The sequence below is a fragment of the Tachypleus tridentatus genome, chromosome 1 (assembly GCF_004210375.1).
Source record: "Tachypleus tridentatus isolate NWPU-2018 chromosome 1, ASM421037v1, whole genome shotgun sequence".
In the NCBI taxonomy this organism is placed as follows: Eukaryota; Metazoa; Arthropoda; class Merostomata; order Xiphosura; family Limulidae; genus Tachypleus; species Tachypleus tridentatus.
Window position 1 is genome coordinate 149,838,537 of NC_134825.1, and position 20,582 is coordinate 149,859,118.

General features: G+C 34.2%; 1 protein-coding gene across 15 annotated transcripts in view; it reads right to left on the reverse strand.

Moving 5' to 3' along the window:
• LOC143226800 (protein trachealess-like) overlaps window positions 1–20,582 on the reverse strand; it is a 310,183-nt gene that overhangs the window by 89,487 nt on the left and 200,114 nt on the right. For 9 of the 15 annotated variants that reach the window (XM_076458243.1, XM_076458313.1, XM_076458263.1 and 6 more), the window contains one exon: window positions 20,427–20,483. The exons of the other annotated variants lie outside the window; for them this stretch is intronic. In XM_076458243.1, the coding sequence (XP_076314358.1) occupies window positions 20,427–20,483 (57 nt within the window). The remainder of the gene's footprint in view (window positions 1–20,426; window positions 20,484–20,582) is intronic. 15 annotated transcript variants of the gene reach the window in all.

A 20,582-nucleotide genomic window follows, 5' to 3' on the forward strand; every position in this document is an offset into this window, starting at 1 on the left:
TTTGAGATTTGCGCACAGCTACACGAGAGCTATTTGCACAAGCCGTCCGTAACCTTGTTACAAAATTAGTGTCAATAGATATCATTTAAACATTATTCAACTTATTTAAAACTGTGAAAATACCAGCATGCAAAATAATATTTTAACTCTAAAAAAGGCCCCGGCATAGCCAGGTGGTTAAGGCACCCGACTCGTAATCTGAGGGTTGCAGGTTCGAATCCCCGTCACACCAAACATGCTCGCCCTTTCAACCGTGAGAGCGTTATAATGTGACAGTTAATCCCACTTTTCGTTGGTAAAAGAGTAGCCCCAGAGTTGGCAGTGGGTGATGATGACTAGCTACCTTCCCTCTAGCCTCACACTGATAAATTAGGGACGACTAGCAAAGATAGCCCTTGTGTAGCTTTGCGCAAAATTCAAAACAAACAACTCTTAAAAAAGACTTCCTGTCGGTTGACATTACAGGTGACACAAAGCTACACGAGATATCTAGGCTAGCTGTCCCTAATTTAACAGTATAAAACACTAAAGGAAAGGCAGCTAATCATCACCACCCACCGTCAACGCTAGGGCTACTCTTTACCAACGAATACAAGAGGATTGAACGTCACATTATGATACCACCACGAATGAAATGGCGAGCATGTTTGGTGTGATGGGATTCGAACACACGATCCTCAGATTACGAGTCGTGCGCTCTAACCGCCTGGCTGTGCCGGGCCTAGGTGTAATAATACATAATAAACAGCATGAAATTGAAACTCGAATTTTTGAACGTGAACCGCGCATTACGAAGGTGAAGAAAAATTAGAAACCCTTAGGATCCGAGTGTAGTCGTCCTAATTTTAAACTGTTAACTCGAGCAAACACAACCAATTATCGATACATACCGTCAGAAAGGGTTTTTCGTTCCTTCTTTTTGAACTTAATATCGCAGCTGTCATTTTTAAGCGCCCAAACTGCAAATGTTGGTTTTAGTTTTGTTGCTTTTTTAACCTATTCAGTGCCGTAGACGAGATAACTCGTCCAAGCCGATCGGTAACACAGTGCCACGGACGAGTTAATTCGTTCTTATTAATACCTAACTTCAACGCTAGATGTCAGCACCATATATGCATTTGACCTACTTACAAATTGTTTCACTTTCGATCCAAAATGGCGTTACGAGAAAAGTTACAAAATGAAGAAGCATCAGAGTTGTATTGTAGCAGCTGAAATACTTGGCAGTCAACAGGTTAAATCTCACAAGTCCTGGAGTCTTGACGCGCAGCTCGCTATGCTAATCATTAGGCCACGCCTGGAACAAACAGCAGCTGCAATCAATTTGCCATAAAAGATTTACCTTCCAAAGTTTCAACGATAGATTCAACTAGTTTTAAAAAGACAGTCTTCGACATAATTTCTGAAAGAAAGGCTTCGTTATAGTGGTTGTGAGACTTGATAATCCACTAGTGACATACTCAGCACGAGAATAAATTCTTATTCTAGTAGCTCATGACAAGGTTAATACACGTAAACTTTCAGTTGTCAGCGACCAATGGCATAGTCAAAACATGTATTCCCATCTATTCTGCTATTTATATTTGCTATTAGTGTCAACAATACATAGATAAACTGTTATGTTTGTTTAAGAATTTCGTGTAAAGCTACATATTGACTATTTACGTATAGCTGTCCACAATTTGGACGTGACAGGTCAGATTTGTTTGTTTTAGAATTTCGCACAAAGCTACTCAAGGGCTTATCTGTGCTAGCTGTCCCTAATTTAGCAGTGTAAGACTAGAGGGAAGGCAGCTAGTCATCACCACCCACCGCCAACTCTTGAGCTACTCTTTTACCAACGAATAGTGGGATTGACCGTAACATTATAACGCCCTCACGGCTGGGAGGGCGAGCATGTTTTGCGCGACGCGGGCGCGAACCCACGACCCTCGGATTACGAGTCGCACGTCTTACGCGCTTGGCTATGCCAGGCCAGGTCAGAAGAAAGGCAACTGTTCAATAACCTTTACGGTCAACTTTTGAGTCACTTTTACCTGATCGATAAGATTTGACAATCTCTTACAGCACACTCACTACCCTCAAAAGGTGGAGGGTCTTTATATGAAAAAGAGCCACAAATCAAACATCTCCCGATTCTTTATCCTGACACGCTAACATTTAAGCTATTATTTGTCTGGTAAACTGAGCCTGAGAGACAAACGAATTTCAAAGCTTATAGAAAACTTGTTAAAGTGACGTTTAGATAATTAAGAAGGTCGTTTACCTTCCACTTTTGCGTCATATTTTTTCATACCAGTCCTTTTAATTGTTATGAGTTCTAAAAATTTGTTATGACTCAGTAATTATCTGTAAAATTTTGAATAATTTAACGTACATAAAAACTTCCACAGTAATGTGTTAATAAATCAAACACTGTAAGAATCCTTATCTAAAGTTGTGTGCGAACATTTTTTTGTAGTATTATAAAGAAATATCAATGATCTATACAACGTTGTTTTTTTAGCATTTATACATGTCGATGATTTATATAACGCCATTTTTGTATATATATATATATATCAGTGATCTATAAAACTCTGTTTTTCTAGTATTATATACGTCAATGGTCTATATAAACTTCTATATTTGTAATTCTGTTGTTTCCAAGTTATCATTTCGGAATATTAAAATTAATGAAGGTTACTAAGTTCATATAAAAAACAAACGTAAAATTACATCTCAGTTTTCAAGAGGTGAGGATATTAAATTTATATTAATTAATACATCAAACTAAGTTTCAGTGGAATTATTTTTATTGTTTTTCGAAACATCAAGCTAAAACACTATTCTGTGTTGTCGCAATGAATGTTAACAATACAGGTTTATCTAATATTAACTAAACAGCGTTTGTTGTTAACATCGTTGTGCAAGTTTAACAATACAATTTTCTTTAATACTAACTATAAAGTGTTTCATAATATTATCAATATAATGTTCTTTAATATTAAGTATACATCGTTCTTCAAATTTAACGGTATAATTTTAAATCCATAGTGTTCCTTTATTATTAACAAAGTATTAATTTACCTTTAACTACACACTATGGTTTAACGAAGTATTGTTACTTTATCAGTATTTTGAAACAAAAAGCAATACAGAACGTTTTTAAATACAGTGTTTTCTTTACTACTTTTTATCACTTTGTTTTATTATGCATAGTTAACTATTTTTAGAAGATATTTTTCTCGAAGGTGTAATACTAAAATAGCTTAAGACATACATTTAATTCACATAAATACTAGCTTATTTACATTCCAAAGAATTTCAGCCTTTAATTTTTTATTTTATTTTTTGCAGAAGTGTTGGCAAATGATACATTTCAAAGCGTTCATTTTGAAACTAACAAATAAAGATAACATAAACCTAATGAATCTTTCCTATTCAAAAGCTAAATTTACAATCGTACCGATAACATAAATTATAGAACCCTCCAAAGTATTTACTTTGAAAACGAAATACAACCATCTCTAACTTTCATTATGGAGTTGAAACATAGTGACGTTAATAAAACGTAGATAGCCATTTATACCTCAAATTGAACATAATACTCAACGTCGAATCTTTTCTAATGCACATTCTGGAGTTGAAAACATGATAACAAAATTAGCACCGAAACCTTGCTTTTATTCATTCCGAAAACTTAAAGAATATTGTGTACCAAAAAATAATAATAATAAGATAACATTCATTCTGAGGATTTAAATAAGGAACAGTGTGAACATAAACAAAAACAACCCCAACTAAAATTCCTTCTCACATAATAAGTACTGAAATTGGCATACAACTTTTAATTCACGCACCAGTGGTTTTAAATGGTGTTTCTACAGTCTCGAACATTAGGGGGGAGGAGAAGATGGAATTTTGGCAAGCAGCGTAGTGGTACTGAAAAAAAACTGTTGAAAATAATAAAAAAGCCAGAGCTCCATGTGTGAGTTTATTTTAAAGGAATATCTTTAGCATTGTACAAATAAAGAGCAAATCTGAGTGCCTGAGCCTAGATCTTACCTTCTCTAAAACCTCAGGTTGAAAGTAAACACGTTAGGGAGTTTATATAACTACAAGCCTATATTTTAGCATCATACTGGGCAGGAAAGAGATTAATTGTTGTACTACACCATTGGAGTTAGCTCTAGGAACCAAGAAGTGTAGATCTATATAAATAAGAAAGAATGTTCTAAGTACTTATAATTATAGTAGGGTAGAGAAACTTATCTTTTAGATTCGAGAATTTCACGAGATAATGAAGCAAAGATGTACATACATAGAAAGAACCTAAATCTAGTTACTTATAATAAGGAAGATAAGTGTAGCTCTAAAAATTAAAAGTTTCATGCGATGAAGAAGTGTAAATCTATATAAATAAGAAGTGTAGCACTAAGAGGTAAAACTTTCATGTAATAAAAAAGTGTGAATCTATGTAAGTGAGGAAGGATAACCTAAATATTTATATAAATAATAAAGTGAAGAAGTGTAGCTTTAATTAAAAATTAAGTTCATGATGAGATAAAAGAACAAAAACCTGAGAGTGATATTTCATATTTCTTTACTTATGTTAAACGAAAAACAAACTCAGTTGAAACAGCGACAAATAAACACTACTTCAGCGAGATTAAGTGAGTGTACAACACCTCTGATGTCGGGAAATATTTAGCAAGATGCTTTCCAAACAAACTGTAAATGCTTGGTTCAATATAAAAAAAAAAAACATATACAAGAAGTAAAACCAAAATATCGCTAGTGAACCTCAGAAGAAAATCATAATATTCAACCTAACAAGTACAAAAATAAAAATAAGTCCACTAGTTACACAAATAGAAAATAAAATATAAAAAAAACTGTCATTTGTCAAGAAAGTAGAAAAATGTATAATTTATAGAAAATTGTCCACAACATAAACATTAAGAATGTTCTATTTATCAGACATAACTCAAAAAATGAAGACGATAAAAAAGTGGGGGAACAAAACAGCTACAAAGAAAGATCAAATAGGGTTACTGGGTGCTATATTTCACAGCTTCTCAAAACTAACTACCGTCCACCGTCTACAGCAGGATATGGGTATGATATATCACCTCTAAAATATATTAAAATATCTTAAACTTAGCATGATAGAAAATTTCCTTGATATTAAAAAACACCCTAAATTTCTACATTCTGTAAAACACTTAACCTCCCTCATAGGCAATTATTGCAAGATGAAATTATGTGTTAAAGATATAGTCACATAGGTTAGTAATAAATAAACACCCAGTTGAGAGGAAAAAAAACTATTAATATATTATTATAAATGGGTATCCACTGAAGGAAGAAAATAATTTATATATTATTATAAATAGGTATCCAATTGAGGCAAGAGAATGGATGATCCATTATTACTGAACTACTTAAGTAAGGGTTTTACAGTTCTTTTTATCTTGTAATAATTTTCTATCGGTGAATGTTGGGTATTCCACAGTATAGAAATTAAAGGAGGTTATTTAATAATGATAATTTTTTTTCTATAATGCTAACAATGTTTAACACCTTTATAGTGATACTTAGGGGCTTGATAATTGTTTTGTTATTCGTCTGCATTGTTTCGATTTATGTCTGATAGATGGAATATCTTTAACGCTTTTGGCAGCTATTGTTAGCAGGTAGACATTTTACTTCACAAATTATACCATTTATGTTTTATGCACAAATGGTATAACTTATAGCATTTTCGTTTTGTGTTTGTGTTACTGGCGAGATTGTATATGTATTTTACTTGAATTCATTGCATTAGATCTTGTAACATTGTTGTGAGAGATAGTTTCAGGTTTTGACTTTCAGATTCAATAAGTTGGTTTTATATCTGTGTTTTTAATTGCTATTATGTAGTGTTGAATTTTCTCATATATATATATACTCGTCTAGAGTTAGGCTAGTGTACATGTAAGTTTATATGTGCGTATATATGATATACAAACTTATAAACTTAACACGTTTTAGCCAGCTTCTTGACACAGGTTGTGACATGTTTTCATCTACAAAAGCATCAATAAATTCTGAATCATATTTTAAAATTTCATGTTGTTAAGTTACATGAGTTTAAATTGAATTCACATCAAATATTTTTGTTTGCCTTGCTAGTTATGATAATACAAATGTTTCTCTTATTACATACTGTTGTTTTGTTCTTAAATGTTCTGAATTACCCCTTGTATACAGACTCTTGAAGCTACAAACTGCCCCTACTTGCATCAGTGATCTTAAATTCAAAATGGTTAGAGTTAGTATGTGGCTGGATTAATTTGTTTGAGAAAATGATAATTTGGCGAGAAAAATACACATCCACACACACACAAAGAAACCCTTAACAACAAGTATAAACCTCTCTCAATGGTGTCTTCAGTTCTTAGACATATCATCACAGGGTTGACGAGCGACGAGTCTTTCGTTCTACGGATTCCTGTTCTCCATTTAGTATATTTCCAAGTTTTTGAGATCGCGTGGTGGGTTAAAACCTTCAAATAGGCAATGTTCAAAGAGAACCAAGAGGTATCGTAAAAGATTGAAATGAAGAATCTTTACCTAACCAATACATGTTCTATTTAGTTTTTGGTTAAAGATATTTCCATCATATTTTTGACAGTATGACTCTGGGCATTAGACTGAATAAGGACATTCCCTAATGTTTTATTTAAAACACAAAACAAGTACAAGTAACAAAGTAACAATATGGTCACTATAAATCACTGTTCCATTGCCCATATGAACTTCAAGGTAACAAATGATGACTAAAGATAAAGAAAATGATTTCATGTTTCACACTTAATCTTGAGATGATAGGTTTCAGACCCACAATTGAATAAGGTGACCAGAACTGGTAACGCCAATGTCATTAGGTATCTGTGTTGTTCATAGATGAGTCACGGTTTCGTGATCTATCATTGATCGACAAATTCGTAGCTGAAGAGCCACATACGACCGACATGCTCAGTATAACATAGTTGGATATGATTGTTTTGGTAGCGGTTTAGTAATAGTGTAGAGAGACATTAGTACAAATGGACGTACAGATCAGATTGAGCTTCCAAAGAGTGTTTATACTTCTTAAGACATTTAAGTATTGAATCAAGTTGTATGATTTATTATGATTGCAATCACATTAGAACATTCTTGATGATTAGGAACGAGCTTTAAGTATAGATATATATATATTAGGGACAAATGATATGAGCATTACATATTTTTATTTAAAGCATGACTTAAATCACGTTAAGATAAAAAGGTTTAAACTTTGTTACTTGTACTTGTTTTGTGTTTTAATTTGATTAGCCCCTAAGGTTTGTACTTCAGTCAAAAACCTTGATCACCACTAGCAATCAGCATTGTCACGAAATTGATATACAATAACAAAAGGTAAAGCGCTCGCTCACCAAAGCTGCAAATGTGAAGATAAAATGGAGATAGCATCTTCTGAGAGTGGATTTGATGTATGTGCCCATGAATAATGTGACTCAAACTGTATTTCAGTGTAACTTTTTCATCGTATTCAATAGTTGCGATTTTGTTTGTTTTTTTATGTATACTATATATGCTATCAAAAAACGTCATACAGAAATAATGAAATACAGTAAAACAAAATTCAAACACATAGCTTGAACTTAAATGTGCTTGTTCTTGTTTTGTTTTGCTATGCTTAAGAGTTTTACAAGACCTAATAAGATACAGTTTTTATTGTTAACTCTCAGGTTTTGTTTTACCACAATTAACAGTTTTCCATGGGCTGATTAAATAAAAGAAAAGTTTACCTTTTACACTGTTAACTCCCGATTTTGTATTGTTGTTGTTGTTGTTTTGAATTAAGCTCAAAGCTACACAATGGGCTATCTGTGCTCTGCCCACCACGGGTATCGAAATCCGGTTTTCAGCGTTGTAAGTCCGCAAACATACCGCTGAGCCACTGGGGAGCATTTTGTTTTGTATACGATAAACAGGTACACTGAATAAAACAATTAAGGAATTGTCAGACTTTATAATATTTTAGTTATGACAAGGTTAACATTAATTCCAGTTTTGCCTTTACTTTGTATGCATAATAGACATAAAGATCACCTGTCATGTGATCTTAAATACAAATTATTATAGTCGTTCAGCTTACCCTGGAAAACGAATATTTGACAGAGATGCATCTTTTCAGATCATGAAACTTCACTCAATGCGGCGTTTTATTATATTGAACAACAACTGAGTGTAATCTTAAAGTCAGTGTTGATTAGATTTTAAAGCACTATCTACTACATCTTTAAACCAGACACTTTCAGAGCATCTTCAGTGTATAGAGTCATTAAACAAGATGCTTAATGTTTCCAAAAATGCACCATGCATGTTCTATGTGAATAGAAAATGAGTACACAGGCCTCTCTGGGCAGTAAACCCCTCTTATTTCGAGAAGTGGGTCGATCCAGTTTAGAGCAGTTGGAGTGAACATCATCATTGTACCAGAAGTATCGCAAGAAGCATTCCGTAACGTATGGTATTAAACCATACCAGCTGCAGGAATTAGATGTTGCAATGTCTATCAGTGTTTATTTCTTCCCATACCACACTTCCATCAACACCGCATGTATCACGTTCCTGTGTGAAAAAAGGCATTAGATGTAGGCCCAGACGTTTTTCAAATGGGTTTAAGCCTGTTATTTAGTTGCAGGGTAAAGAGCAACCTATATTTAAAGAAACATATCTTGTTCTAGATATAAGTGGTGCATTGGATATATTCTTATAACACCTTAAAAGGCAAGTTGCTTTGTGTCCTGCTTGTTTGTAAGGCACCTTAGTGAGTGGTTGCAATGCTGGCCAGGTATCTGAATTCTTCTAATCGTCTGCATACTGTAGCTGTAAGCACCAGATCCAGTCTGGGAGCAACATCCATAAGACGGTGGTCAGCTGGACTAGACAGACTATCCTGCTGTCGTCTAACTTTCCACACGAATAAAGTTTTCAAATGCCTTCCATGAAACCTAGCAATTATTCATGAACATCATGGAGAACTCTAAACTCTGTGATTCCTTTTTAAAAAATGATGAGGTTACGCGTTTTGTGGAACCACTATATAAAGCATTGGTTGGATGAACAATATTTTGTAGTCCAGGTCACATAACTGGTAATCAGATGCTTTATTCGCATAACAATAAATTGGCAGGACGATTGGCATCACTATATAACAATTTTTCTTTTGATGTATCTTTTATGTTACAAATTGAATTTAACATTCAATAATTTTATACAGTGTCTGTAGGATCAACTCGTATTCCACGAATTTTTTAACTGTTTTTTTGGCCCTATATTTTACTTTTTTTAAAACAATAAATAGTTATAGAACACCTGTAAAACTAAATGATAACCGGGGATTTATAGTACTTCTGTTGTCACTTGTTCATTTTTTTATTACAGCAATACAGATTCTTCCAATTAAATTGTTACTAAACAACTGTAATGATATATACATAATGAGTTATATTTATTTATATCTTGCATTTAATTAGAAAAAATAAACTGTTTTAAAAGTATTTTATAATGTATGCTAAAGAATTTTAATTGAAAAGAAAAACAGCTGGTGCTATCACGATTCCGAAGACGTTTAATATACAAATATTAGTAAAACAAAAACCAAAGCAACCAAAAATGGCATTTATTGTCATGTTAATAGTCTATTCCAACACCTAAGCCTAAATATTAATTAGAAACTAATTTATTGCAATTGTGATAACTAGTTGTTAATTACTAGCTAATCTTAAGTTTTGGCTGTCTTCAGAAAAGCCCTGTTTTTTTGTTTTTGTTTTAGAATTTCGCGCAAAGCTACACGAAGGCTATCTGCGCTAGCCGTCCCAAATTTAGCAGTGTAAGACTAGAGGGAAGGCAGCTAGTCATCACCGCCAACCGCCAGCTCTTGGGTTACTTTTTTAAAACGAATAGTGTGATTAACCATCACATTATAACAACCCTAAGGCTGAAAGAGCGAGCATTTTTGGTGTGACAGGGATTCGAACCCGCGACCCTCATATTACGAGTCGAACGCCTTAGCCCACCTGGGTGGGTCTGTGTCTGTGTTAGTAGTAGCCGAAATTCGATTCATCAAAAAGACCCAGGATCGAATTCTGGCCAATACAGATTCAAAAATAGCCTTTCTAAAATGGCAACGGATTTGCAGTTAAAATTTGGCAATTAGATTCTCGTTGCCAAAAGTTAAATGCATGATTACTAATTAATAATTAGACTTAGGTGAATACATAGTCTTCGAACTACAATAATGATTGATACCCAATCGCCACGACTTTACTCTAAGCATATACATACCTGTAGATAAACAACTCCACAGTTAATCACGTGCAAACCATCTATACTAGCACAATCACTTAATTAAAAATGTATAACGCTAGAAATAGAGTTACATAATTTTCATATACATGTCAACATGCAGTCGTCCTGAATTTCGAAATGATAGACAAAAGAAACAACAACTTTTCAGTTGCAGTAACTTCCCATTATAGAGCTATTCTTACTTGACTGGTTGACATATTACACCTACCCGCAGCCCCAAAGTAAAAACCACGTTTTGGGGGTAACGGGTCATGAACCTTAATCATCAAATTCAGATTCCGAGCTTTGGTCACGCCTAGCCCTTTAACTAATATTAACTTCAGTTTTAGTTCAGACACTATTTCCTTGATAGACACAGTACAATTAGCCCAGAAAGCACATTTTGTAGTTTTTCTGATTAACTACAATGAAAACAAATTGACACAATTTTGACATCAAGTTAACTTCGATTACACTTTCTACTCTGCCTGAAACCTCAATGATAATATTTCACTAACCTTGTTACAAAATTAGTGTTAATAGCTATTATTTAAATGTTATTCAATTTATTTAAAAGTATGAAAATACAAGCACGAAAAACAATATTTTACTCTTAAGTAAAACTTCCTGTCAGTTGGCATCACAGGTTACACAAAGCTACACGAAATATATGCTGCTAGGCGTCCCTAATTTAATAGTATAAGACTAGAGGGAAGGCAGCTAGTCATCACCACCCACTGATAATTCTTGAACTACTCTTTACTAACAAATAGTGAGATTTACGGTAACTTTATAACGCTCCTAAGGCTGAAAGTAGGATCATGTTTGGTGTGATTGATTTTCGAACCCGCGACCCTCAGATTGCGAGACGAACGCCTTAACAACACGCTTATGCCGGCCAAGGTGACAAGAATACAAGTTTCTTGTGCTTTTCTTATAGCAAAACCACATCCTGTTATCTGCAGCGTCTACCGAGAAGAATCAAATCCTTAGTTTTAGCGTTGTACATCCGTAGACTTACCGCCATTCCAGCGGGAGGCACGTTGCTTCTTCGTGTTAACACCAGAGTTACAGAGGAGGTTCGAATGGATACGTACCGCTTTTCCAAAAACTTCTATTTGTGCGTCAAATTTCTCATTGGTCTTTAAATATGTTGGGTACATCGCTCTTTGAAGCATCTATGTCTCTCAGAAAAATAAACACAAATATTGTCAATATTGTAATTAATTCCACTAATTAGTAGGGCTGTACTATGCGTAGAAATTCATTGACTTCATTCAATGTTTTGTCCACCTTTTTACAATGAGTGTTGTGAAAAGTAAAAACACAAAATTACTCCATGTATGAACTACATCAGTCATCAACGGTATATTAAAAAGTTAATACGTCGATAACTTCACGATTAAAATACTTTATGAAATGTTTAATTGCTTGATTTGCGTTTTACAAAAACATTTAATTTCGCTGGGTTTCATATAAACACAACTGCAGTAACATTAAGTCCCAAAACCATGACATTTAATGTTTCAAGATAGACAAGCAAACACTCTTTCTTTTATTGAATTTGAGCAATATTTTCTCATCCGTGCCACCTGGTGACTTAGAGTTAAACTTGAGTACTTATACTACTAAAACTCGAGATTCTATCCCTGCGGTGGGCAAAGCACAGATAGCCCATTGCGTAATTTTGTGTTTAATAACGAGCAAAATTTCCCCCCGTTCACAATACATCTATCATAACTAGAAATGTTTCCCCCCGTTCACAATACATCTATCATAACTAGACATCTATTATAACTAGAAATGTTTCCCCGTTCATCCCCCGTTCACAATTCATCAATACCCCGTTCACAATACGACATCTATCATAACTAGAAATGTTTCCCCCCGTTCACAATACGACATCTATTATAACTAGAAATGTATCCCCCCGTTCACAATACGACATCTATCATAACTAGAAATGTTTACCGAAGCACATTTGTTAGAAATTTCCTCGGGATGCTGTCAGATATTATATAAAATTTAACCGTGACTAAACAAATTTAACAATCATTTAAATTATTCTACATGAGATATGTTTGTCTATAGTTCATTTTTGTTACTGAAAACTTTCAGAAACACTTCTCGTAATGAAAATTAACTGAAATTACCATTTGCTAATCACATCCTTAACATGTATCTAGACTATAAACAAAAAAGGAAGTTTCTGTATACATATATAATACACGAACTTTAGCTGCACAATTCGTAAAACAAACATACCATTTTTAGAAATGACCAAAATAAAGAACCCTAAAAAAACGAGTTGTCTTTATCACTGATTAACACAAAGCAACACTAGAAGCGTGTTGATTTCGTAACAGGTTGAGAAGCAGCGATAGAACAAACGCGTATTTTCTTTAACTGTGGTTAGTGCAAAGCAACGCTACAAGAAAAGTGTTTTTTAATATTTGTAAACAAGAAGAAAAGTTTGAAGAAATATTTGGTGTGTGTGTGTTTTCTTATAGCAAAGCCACATTGGGCTAACACTGATCCCACCGAGGGGAATCGAACCCCTGATCGTAGCGTTGAAAATCCCTAGACTTACCGCTGTACTAGCGAAGGGCTGGCATTAAGTATTGACTAGCACAGAGCGTAATATTTATATTGCTTCTGTTTTACAACGGTAAAAGTATCCGATTTTTGTCACAATAAAAGTCATCCGCATTTTCATAAAAGCAAATTGAGTCTCAGGTTATTTATTTAAAAAAACAACAACTAGAACAGAACAATGAACATAACGGTAAAATTTTAGGTTCGATCCCTGGGTTGAGCGAAGCATAGACAATCACCGTGTAGTTTTGCGCTTAAGAGCAACAAAACAAAAGATAGTGATGTTTGAAAGAGCAGTAAACGAAAATTTATATCATTACAACAGCAGTTTACCGTATTTTTACCAGTTAGCAAGAGCTAAAGCTAATAAAAGTGTAACTGTTGTAATAGTATTTCACGATTAGTAACGCTAGAAGTAATGCTTTTCCATTTGCTTCAGAAATGTTGCTCATATACATCTCTAGTTTCGAACTGATAGGCGAAAGACAAGACAGCTAGTTAACAGTAATAGCTATCAACTCTTGGACTAGTCTCACCTCTTCGAATAGTGGAATTTCACTGTCACTCTTATAGCACATTTATGGTCTAGAAATGCGGAGCGTGTTTTTTTTTTTGTTGTTGTTGTTGTTGTTTTTATTTATGGATGCGCTAACCTCTTGGTCACGCCAGCCCAGAAGCAATAAGGTGTTTTTTGTATTGGTTAACAGGAACTAATTAAAATTCATACGATACTGAAAACAATAAAAAGGCATTCGAAATTTATCTATCGTTTTTATGTCAAGGCTAAATGCAATTTGCAATTAATAATGTCAATCATTCTTCTCAATACACTTTTTAAGCAAACAGGCATATGGTAGTCATTCATGGAATCTGAAATGCAAATAGTCATTCAGATTTAACAGTATATTGTTGCTTCACACTTATTTGTCATTTTAGGTAAAGCAATGTATCTTTAAACTGCTTCAAACAGCTTCACAGCATAAGCAGAAGAGTGTTACCTGTTAATTTGGCTAGCCAATGTTTAGTGTAGTTGTTTCAAGAATAAATCACTCTGTTCAGAGCCTCAACTTGACGCCTTGCTGCTAAATACAGACTTCACAAGGCTACATCAGCACGAGATACCCATTAAGATGTATTTCCATCACAGCATCTTCAAACAGCTCGTGTGTATTAATCCCAAGAACATATTTTTGAACCAACGATACCTGTAGTAGTAATAGTGATATTTATAATAATAGGTAAGAGGTGCAGCCTCATTTGAAAAGAACTTAGAACTTGTTATGGCTCATTTTCCACATGAACATGACGCATATGATGTACACTATGGACATAAAAAATGATTCCGTATCAATCTTTACACTCTGCACATGGTACCAGTAATATTGCATTTTACACTGGTCACGTTCTATGACCTTTTGTTTAGCGGACTACTGGTAAAATTGGTCTTTACTTCAGGCTACTGAATGACAACCATTGACCACATTGTTCTAAGCTGGTCAACGATACCATAAGAAGATGGGATTGGTCAACCAGAGTAGCCTGCACGCTTATCCTACAGCCTCATTGTGATGTTTGTGAGAGAAACATCCCATACCGTGAAGTAACTCCTAGACAATAGATATTGTTTGTTCGTCTCGAATATGTGCGCAAAGCATCGCAAAGACTATCTGGCTAAACGCCCCTGGTTTTGAACCGAATCAAGAGAAATCAGCTAGTTAACAGTATCCACAGCCAACAACTGGAGCTCCTCTAACCTTATAATTATATTTTACCAGTTTTCATTTAACGTGCTCACGGTCTCAAAGTACGAAGAGCAATTTTGTAACAACGGAACGCAAAAAAATAGACCCTTAAATTCATATTTCGACAAGTTAACAATTAGCCACGTCCAGCCCAACTTTAAACACAACAAGAAAACTCATTCTTTAGATACGTGGTCAGGTTACTTTTGGGACTCCAACAAAACTTCGTTTTTGAGCAGTGCCTGTTTGCTGTTTGTGTTGAATAAAAACCACATTCTAGTGAAGAGTCACGAGCAATAATGGTGTAACATTATTTATACCAAATAAATGTTCATTTAGGTGCTTGTGCTGAAAAATAATCTGTTTACATTCGAGACCTCTTGCCATAGCTGTATCTGATTTACATAAAAATGAAATGACCGAGCGACTGAAATTATTTGACGCGAATTAACCATAGCAAAAACGTCATCTGCATAAAGTAGTGGTTAACACGAAGTAGCGTTGTGGTTAACGCAAATTAACCACAGCTTGGTTTGTTTGTTTTGGATTTTACGCAACGCCACACGAGATCTGTCAGCGCTAACCATCCCTAATGTAGCAGTGAAAGCCTAAAGGGAACACAGTTAATCATCACCACCTACCACCCACTTTTGGGCTACTCTTTTACCAACAGATATTGCGATGGATCACCTTTTATAACGTCTCAACTAATTAAAGAACTAACATGTTTGATGGGATGGGAATTTGAACCAGTAACCCTCAGTGCCTTAAATACCTGGTCATGCAGTGGTAGCAGTGGTTAACATGAAGTAGCGCTATGGTTAACACGAATAAATTGTACCAAAAACATCATTGGTATGCAGCAGTGATTAAGATGAAATAATGCTATATGTTTTGCAATTAGAAAGCGTAATGCCAATGAAATTACAGGAACCTTTCATAAGTAGTAATGATTAGTAAGTAATAAGATTAATGAAACTGTGTCGTCTTTTAGTATTGCTAACAGTAAACAATGTTTCCATTAACGGTCAACTCAACATATCTAAACGCAAATCATTGTTCAGTTAGCAATTAGCACGAAGGAACATAATTTTTGTCGACGTTGCTACAGAAATTTGCAAACTTATTGTAATTTCATGCAATTAAAGAAGCGTGTAGGCTTAAGTGAAAGACTATCTACCAGTATGCTTGGCACTAATTTTTCATAACCAAGATAGAAAGTAACGTAATTAATGGTAATAACACAGTCCATTCAGTACAATTCTTCTGAAACGCTAGTGGAAATATCTTTTAAGAATCTAGTTTGAAGCGGTGCTTGAAACTGAACATTCTAGAAAGTTCTGGAACGAATTCATTGAGTTAAGTTTAATATAATTTAATTCGAAGTAAAAAAATTAAGAATTATCCATGATGAATTAATTTTAAAATTACATTAAATGAACAAACTCAGACACTGTGTTATTGTTTCATCTCGCCTAGAAAACGTTATTATGCTCTAGTATAAAAACATTATACGAATTACACATTAACTTTCCAAATGGGCAGAGTTCTCAACTTAAGTGATCCGACATTGTTCATGTATTACAGAAAATTAGTATTTCTGTAATGAAGAAGACACAGAGAAATAAGGAGAAATACTGAACTGATGTCATTAGAATCAAGAAGTGGGGGAGGGAAAAATACTAAAATAATATCAGTACAGTACATCAAACAGTATCATATATATGCAGAAGCGTTAAGCAAACATCAGAATATTAAAAAAGATATACATATATATGTATATATTAACCTCACATTACAAACCAAACAAATGAACACGTGTTCACTTGATATCAGTATTCTAAACAATGTGTGCATAGAAATATATCGAACTAATGTCTGTGAAAACGTATTTAATTAATATCAATCACTACGTTAAACAAAACCTACGGAAATGCATTTTCAACTAGCTTGTATCTGTACATTACACAAGTTATACCTGAAGACGTGTTCATTTAACATCAGTATACTAAAGGGCTTGTACATGGAAACATGTTAAACTAATATATATAAACAACACCTACGTGAAGATGTGTTCATGTAATATTAATACACAAACATGTATATGGGAAAATGCTAAAGTACGATTCGAAGAAACGTTAAATTAATATCCCTGTGCTACACATGATAGATATATGTGTGTGTGTTACACTATGTTTTTTTAAAAAACTGTGTACGTGAAAATGTAGTAATGGTATTAAAAACAAGATGTAAATGGAAACACGTTAAACTAATACCTATGTACAAACAATATATAGAGATATTCAGACACAAAAATGTTAAACTAATACCTGTATACAGACAATATATAGAGATATTCTAATACCTGTGTACAGACAATATATGGAGATATACAGATACAGAAATGTTAAACTAATACATGTGTACAGACAATATGTGGAGATATACCGATACAGAAATGTTAAACTAATACCTGTATAGAGACAATATATAGAGATATATCTATACAGAAATGTTAAACTAATACCTGTATACAGACAATATATAAAGATATACAGATACAGAAATGTTAAATTAAAACTTGTGTACAGACAATATGAGAAGATATGCAGATACAGAAATGTTAAACTAAAACCTGTGTACAGACAACATGTGGAGATATACAGATACAGAAATGTTAAACTAAAACCTGTGTACAGACAATATATAAAGACATACAGATACAGAAATGTTAAACTAATATTGATATATTGCCTACCTTATTATCCTTACATTAAACAATAAAATAGGAAGAAACTGTTAAAGCAACTCTGTTCTGACAAGGTATATATATACAAGGAAATGTTCATCTGATATCAGTGTGGTAAACAAGATATGTAAGGAGAATTGTTGAACTGTAAACTAAATGTTCTATACAACTAATGCAATTATTTAACGTAGGGAAGAAATAGGAGCACGTGACGAGACTAAGCATAACGTGGGTCACTTTTCGGAATCTAAGAATTATCCAACTTTGATAACAATCGGTCCAGCAGTTTGCCAATTATAAGTGGACACCCATAGAAATACTTGTGTTAAATAATAATTTAAGGTATAGAGATGTGTTCCATTAGCATGTGTCTTCACCAACGAAGAAACATGAGGGAAATTTTGGAATTAATACCGGGAAACTATATAAAATGTTTAACGACTTATGCTAGTGTTTAGAATTTTCGCGCAAAGCTACACGAGAATCATCTGCGCTAGCCAACCCTAATTTAGCAATAAAAGCCTAGAGGGACGGCAGCTAACCATCACTACCCATCGCCAACTCTTGGGGCTACTGTTTTTGCCAACGAAAATGGAATTGACTATTCCTAGATAACGCCCCGCACGGATGAAACGGCGAGTATGTTTAGTGGGACGGTGATTCGAACCCGCAACCCTTAAACTGCAAATCAAGTACCCCTAACCACCTATCTGGTCATGCTGCGCCATCATATTAGTGTAATATCACTGTAATGTTGGCACGATAGAAAAAACGAATAATGTTTTAGTGTCATCTGTGTTCTATACAATATGATGTATCGAATAACGTCGTATGAATATCAGTAATCTATTGAAGAGATATAGTGGTATATGATTATTTAGTTCTTACTCTACTTCTGAGTTGTAAAGTGACTGAAATAAAATGGATTACAAATAAACTTCACCAACAAATCCAGTTATCGTGTCAGCTGCTGTGTATATTTTATAATATTAATAGTGTCTCAAACCCAACTGTGTTTATCATATCTTAGCGAGGACTGGTGAGCCCCGGTATTGGACAAAAAGGCTTATAGGAACTGGATATATATCAGATATCGTGTGATTGATATATTGTTATATATTCTTCGTTGCTTTCATTCACATTTTCTTAGTTAGTCGCGTTTTTAAAGGACTGAAATTACCTAGCGTTTTATTGAGACATCTACTGATTCTTATATAATGTAACCTTAACAAACACAGTGAATCAAGTCGACTTGGGGGTTAGCTTACTGAAATGAAATTTTGTAGTTCGCGTCTCGTTACCGAAAAAAAAAAGAGATAGAAAATGTAACACAAGTATTATAGGTGTGTGATGTTGACTTTAAAAACTAAGGGCTGTTAGTGGAGTTAGTTTCCGTGTAACTTTTCACTACAACGTATCAGAAACCTGAAGCACCACGTAAACCCATTTCTGTCTAGTAATCTACGAAAAATATTTCCTTGTATTAGAAATCCGGTATTATATTTAGTGTTAGGTGATGGTGCCCAAAATGATTGGTTTAATAAAAATATCTTTATGCGGAAAGGTACGATCTTCGAGGGCAAGAATGTTTATCAGTCTGTCTGTGTACTGATAGTAAGTTGTTGTTTGAGTGCAAAGCTATACAATGAGCTAGCTACGTTATCTACTTTGTGAAGATTCGAACTTTGGACGTAATCGTTGCAAGTCCGTAAATTTTCTGCTAACCCATCGACAGACATACTAAGTTTAGCAAAGTATGTGCAGCTTTTATCTCATGACAACAGCTTCCAACTGAATTCTCTGTCTATAATTAGTAGTATAAGAAAGAACATTCAAATAGATGACCAGGTGGTTAGGGCGCTAAACTTCCTATCTGCAAGTCTGAGGTTCGAATCTCAGTCTCACCGAACATGTTCACCTTTCAGCCATGGAAGTATTATAATGCTACGGTCAATCCTAGTTTTTGTTGATAAAAAAGTAGCCCAAGAATTGGCGGTGGGTGGTGTCGATTAGCTGCCTTCCATCTAATCTAGCAATTCAAACAAACCATAAACTTAAAATAAGTTTGTTTTTTTGGGTTTTTTTTTTTATATTCTTAAAGTCGACTTCTCGGCATAATACAAATTATTTGTCACTTTTGATAGCCCGGCATGGCTACGTGGATTAAGACGTTCGACTTGTAATCTGAGGGTTGCGGGTTCAAATCCCCATCGCACCAAACATGTTCGCCCTTTCAGCCATGAGGGCGTTATAATGGGATGGACTATTCATTGACAAAAGAGTAATCCAAGAGTTGGCGGTGGGTGGTGGTAACTAGCTGTCTTCCCTCTAGTCTTACACTGCTAAATTACGGACGGCTAGTGCAAATAACCCTCGTGTAACTTTGCACGAAATTCAAAAACAAACACTTTTGAAAACCATTCAACAATGCAGAAACATAATAGAAATACTTGTATTTAGAGTCCTGAAGTCACTATTAAAAACCGAAAATTAATCTAATAATTATTTTTCAACTGTTCAATATAAACATCACATTCCAGAAAAACATTACGCGATTCGCATTGGTTTGTGTAACGACACTTAAGTGGCGATGACTGGAAATTTTATTTTGAACTATGTCTTTCGTAGAAAGAAAACTTACACAACAAAAATACTACAAAATCTGAAAAATAACTTGAATAAACAAGACAAATCCTTGAGTACCATCAAGTGCACGTAACGTTTCCTCGTCACGTGGTTACTTGATAAATCAGCATTCAAACGTACAAGTATCTATACAAAGTATGAGGTAAAACGTTATAATACGTATAAAGTTTAAAAACTTGTCTTGTATGAACATTCAGATCAAAAGGAACTCTTTAAATCTTTAGTTTCTATTTGTTTTACTTTACTACAACTTAAAAGAACAGTTGTAAACATTATTTGTTTTGTGGCATATTTTTTTTTAAAAAAAGTAGAAAAACTCTAGTTACCAGAGTGAATTAGAATTGGAATTGTTGCATGGCTGGAAGTCTAGAGCCGTGTCCCAACTGAAACAAGAGAAGTTCAGAATTGTGTAAAAATCATCTCACTGAAATGTGAACATTAAATGTGACACGCAACTGATAAAGGCTAAAGTTTACATTTAA